Consider the following 4,785-nt stretch of genomic DNA (forward strand, 5'->3'; position numbering starts at 1 on the left):
TGTGTGTGTGTGTGTGTTACCAGGTCCTGGAGGTGCTCTGGTCCTTGTTGGGGAAGCAGGGCAGGTACTGAGTGACGGTGGGTCGGCTCTCGGGCCAGCGGTAGTGGAGCGGATTCTCCTCCGGGCAGTTTTCTATCAGGAGGGAAAACAGGAGTAAGTTTCACATTTAAATGATAACACGATGGAAAAGATAAATGAAATACGAGCTGAACGCGAGAGCCAAATAAAATACCGGGCTGAGAGAGAGAGGTTGGACAAAAGAAATGTACAGATAACAAAACTCCAGACGAAGGAGAGACGGGACATAATCAACAAAAGCCATGAATAATAAATAAGAGAATGAATCAAATAAGAAAAACAGAGAAAGAAACTGTTTGTGTTCAGAAAGGCTGAAGAAAAGTCTATCATGGGAAAACAAAACCACTATATTGATTGAATTTAAATACAATACACAGATGTGCATGCAGGACTAAAATGAATCACGATATTGCAATAAAGGCACATGGCTTATTTCCATTGTGGAGTCTAGATAGGAGGCAGGAAAAGGGAGTGACACACATCTGCTACTATTATCCCATTCTTACACTAATACACCTAATGAAAACAAAAGTTCAGACGCCCGTACTGAAAAATATGTTTCACAGATTTCAATTCGTCAAAGTTCACCTATTCATTACACAAGTAGTGTAGAGTAGTATATTTTAGTATCTTCTACTCAAGTGTAAAAGATACTGTTGGTACGTAAAAAAATACTCTCTTGGTTTGGTAATTTTTTAGTTTTGGTAATCTCCTCAAATGCATTAAAACTGAAGTAACAAGCCTGTTCTTAAAATGAAAGGAGCAGAAAGTCCAGAAATGTGGGTAAAAATGCAGGAAGGAAAGGTTTTGTCAGAAAAAGTAAAGCACAGAAAACTACTGTTTGGGATTTTAATCCATTGTTTCAGGTTAGGGTCACTAGCCCTTGTATTCAGGCCATGAGAGTCCTGAAAAAACTAAATAATGAATAATTTGGACATAAATATTTATTATATATTATATTAAATCTACTACACAGAGCTTTTAACTGGTTACACTCTCTATTACCAACAAACAAATGAGACCATCAGTGAGAAGACTGGATATTTCTATATTCTTAAGGTTAAGTCTATCAATGAGCATTTTCCCCAAAAAGAGATTGAAGAGATGCTGGCAATATAGATGGATGTTTGGATCCGGCCATAGTAAACAAAAGTCACTGCATTTCTCCCAATAAAACAATTTTTATATGAAAATGAAGAGGCAGCTGTAGTGGAGTATAAAAGTAAAACTATGTTGTTGTCGCACACAGTTATTCTAAAGGGAGCTTTAGTTTAGCTAAATGCTAAATGCTAATATCAGCATGACAAAGCAAGCTAGTTGCTTTTTTTGTTTTTTTTTGTTTTTATGTTTGTTAATTCACACTGTAAAACCAGATAAGTTAATTGAACTTAAAAAAAAATAAAATTCAGCGGAATCAGTTTCAACAATTTCTTTGTTAAATGAACTTATCTGGTTTTACAGTGCATATTAGGACCTTGTTTTTTAGATCTTAGAGATCTTACAATGATGCATCAGTGTCAGCTGTGTGTTATCTCTGAGTGTGGAGGCTGGGATTAAGCAGATTACTTCAGAGGGAGAAAAATGGGAGAGAAAAGGGAGACATTTTTTTTTTGTGCAGTTCCTCACCAATCAATCTGACAACAGTGGAGGCGGGTTGGATCTGCAGGCCGGCACCCAGGAGTCCCTCGCTGCTGGACAGCCGGGATAACACAGCCGTTTCGCCAAGACTCTGATTGGTGATGTAATAATAAACCAGAAGGGCCTGGCAGGTGAAACTGGACCCGAAAACAAAACAAACTTGAAGTAAAGTTGCAGACTCAAAGATATGAAAGGATCATAAGAGACCATAACCAGAATCAGGCTCAAAAACGCGTCCGAAGAGTTTAAAAACACGTGTTTTCAGCTGATACACTTACTGATTAAATATAAAAAATGGGTTAAATGTTTTACCTCGACGGGTTACCCCCGCTCTGCAAACCAGGCTGAACACTGGAGAGAAACAATGGGTAAGAGGTGAGAAAACAGCAGTAAAACCTAAAACACGTCCTCAATAAAATTAACTGTATAAAAAACAGACTGGAGTCACACATTCACATCAATTAAAGCCAACTCAAAAATTAATTGTTGAAGCATCTCAGTTTTTTAAATGAACTTAAATTTGTGCAGAATTTTAAGTACAGACGATATAATTGTAGTTTGTTGCATTTACTCATCTTCTTGAAGTTGACCTTATATGATTATAAAAATGTAAACATTATAATGCTGTATAGCTTAGGATTTTACAATTTTTTTTTTTTTTTTAGTTTATTAATCATCATAAGCCAAATAATTATTGATGACAATTGATGAAACACAGAAAATTACTACCATTTTGATAATCAATTAATTAAAAATATTTTCTTATCTTATGTCAGTAGGACGTACGTGGAAGAAAACTGAGTAAATTCCACTTGAGAGCTAATTTGTACAAAGAAAATGCATTTAAGTGACCTTATTCAGATAAATTCTGTTCATATATTTTAAATAAGTTTGGAGAAATGCTGCATATTAGTGTAACTTCAATTAACTAAATGGAATTTGTACAATTAACTTAATTTACCCAAGTTACCTTAACAATAAGTACTTGGGTATTTGAGTATTCTACTCAAATCAAATGAGTAATGGTGAACTCACTGATCCCTAGTAACAAAAACACCAAAATACATTTTCAGATTTCTAGCTTTTAAAAAACTGCCATGAATATTATTTAATCTTTTGGGGATTTTTAAAAAGTGTTCCAGACCTTGGTGAGCACAGTGGTGGGTATGGCCACGCTCAAGAAGTAAGGGTACTCATGTAGACAAAAATCAGTCCAGTACTCGGTTCTGGTGAGTACCGGTCGATTTCAGGCCCCTGAGTGTTTTAAACTGCTGATGATCATCAGAAAGAACTGAATGAAACTGAACTTATCGGCAGTCTGTCATTGTTTTAAAGATAAAGTGTAAAGCTCCGTCCTGCTCTCGTTTGTTTCAGGAGTTGCTTTGATGAATTACCTGATAGAGTCTACGTAGACTGCATGGGTCCAGTTCTGAAAGGTTTGATTGAGCTGGAAGAAGAAAACACATCAATCACACAACCAATAAAACAATCTGTACGTATGAATCGGGCTCCCTGTCCAATACACTTCATTTATAGGTTCCTGCTGTTTGCACAAATTAACTTTAAAATAAAAAGTAAAGTTTTATCATTGTAGGAATTATTAATATCTTGCATTAAGTACTGTTCCTATCTCAGTTAATAAAAGAGTTTTAACATTATATGTGTAGCTTTATTAAAATGTGTATCTGTTAATGTATTTATTAGTATCTATGTAATCTTAGGGAGGTGAACTAGTTGTTTTGTATGATTAAATGATTCATTTATTCTGTTATTCAGTGCTCTGTTTGTTTGGCACAAACCTCAAACCTATTGTCTCATAAAAAAATAACTGCAGCGTCAAACTTTATGTGAAGAAAAATGTAAACAGCAGATCTTTATGTGCGCAGTTACGTCCGGTTAAACTACCCTGAGTTACAGAAACAGGACACTTTACGGGTCTCCGTGGCTGCTGTTTGTCATGTGATTAAGGCGAGGCTGAAGACAAAGTCCATTTAGTTTTACTGCTCTTAATTTGATGATTTGAGCTCCATATTTTAGTCTTTCTTCCTCTTTCTAATTAACTGAATTGGCTGCTTCATTGATTGTTCCTTATAAAGTCCCAAATCAAAGAGTCGAAGTTTGAGGGACTGAAACACTTTTCAAACTCACTATGCTGCCCTATAAACCACAGTAACCACGGTTTCAGTCAAAACTGTATCTTTTTCTTGTGACAAACTGTTTATTTTAGGGGCTACAGGGAGCACACTACACTCAAGAAAACAACCACCAGGGTAAATTAAAATGATGTTTTTAATAATTAATTCAGCTATGCACTATAGCACATTTTCATAAGCCTCATCCAACCAACTACCTGCAGTCCCCAGAGGTTCAACCTTTTGTCATACACTTTATTCTATCGTTACAATTTTTCATGACTTTCTTTCTTTATTCAGCACCTCTTTCCACTTGTTTTCCCTGAATTGTTTTATCTTGTCTAGTATATTTTTGGTCATTTTAAACCTCAGTGGTTTTCAAGTTTAACTAAAGGTGTAAAAAAGAAATGTGTTCATAATGATGGAATTGTTTTCTGTTTCTGTTTTAATTTGTGCTTTTAAAAATACCAATGTATGCACGTCGAATTCCAACAGTGCAGATACAAAATGATAAAAAACTGAGAGGAAGTCACATTACACATTTAGAAACAGTTCATGTCATTGTCTGAGGCTTAAATCTCCTTAGTCACGTTGTAGAGATAAGAATATTAATGGCACTTGGGATGAAGGAGTTTTTCTTAGATCTATGGTTTAGGTCAGTGGTTAGGACCCCCACTAGGGGTCGCCAAAGCTTCAGTCTCTGATAAACAACACCAAAGAGCTGATAGAACAATGAGAAGAAAACACTGAATCTGTCAAAAAAGAAGCTTATTAACTATGTATGATTGTTAACAAAGAAGAAAATCCATAATACAGGAAATAATCGTTTGTTTTACACAAACACTGGGTTCATTGTGCAGTTTATCAGTTAAATATAATAATAAGAAGTATCTATAACAGTAATACAAGTCACATAGTCAGTTTACTCAGTGATAGA

The 4,785-nt window shown here is 35.3% G+C and overlaps 1 protein-coding gene across 7 annotated transcripts in view; it reads right to left on the minus strand.

Moving 5' to 3' along the window:
* adgrg6 (adhesion G protein-coupled receptor G6) overlaps positions 1-4,785 on the minus strand; it is a 111,324-nt gene that overhangs the window by 33,416 nt on the left and 73,123 nt on the right. For all 7 annotated transcript variants that reach the window (XM_035678379.1, XM_035678378.1, XM_035678373.1 and 4 more), the window contains 4 exons: positions 3,111-3,163; positions 2,029-2,067; positions 1,705-1,853; positions 21-132 (listed from right to left, as the gene is read on the minus strand). In XM_035678379.1, coding sequence (XP_035534272.1) covers positions 21-132; positions 1,705-1,853; positions 2,029-2,067; positions 3,111-3,163 — 353 coding nt within the window. The remainder of the gene's footprint in view (positions 1-20; positions 133-1,704; positions 1,854-2,028; positions 2,068-3,110; positions 3,164-4,785) is intronic.

Source organism: Morone saxatilis, unplaced genomic scaffold, assembly GCF_004916995.1.
Source record: "Morone saxatilis isolate NCDOM2014 unplaced genomic scaffold, NCSU_SB_2.0 Contig7, whole genome shotgun sequence".
NCBI lineage: Eukaryota > Metazoa > Chordata > Actinopteri > Moronidae > Morone > Morone saxatilis.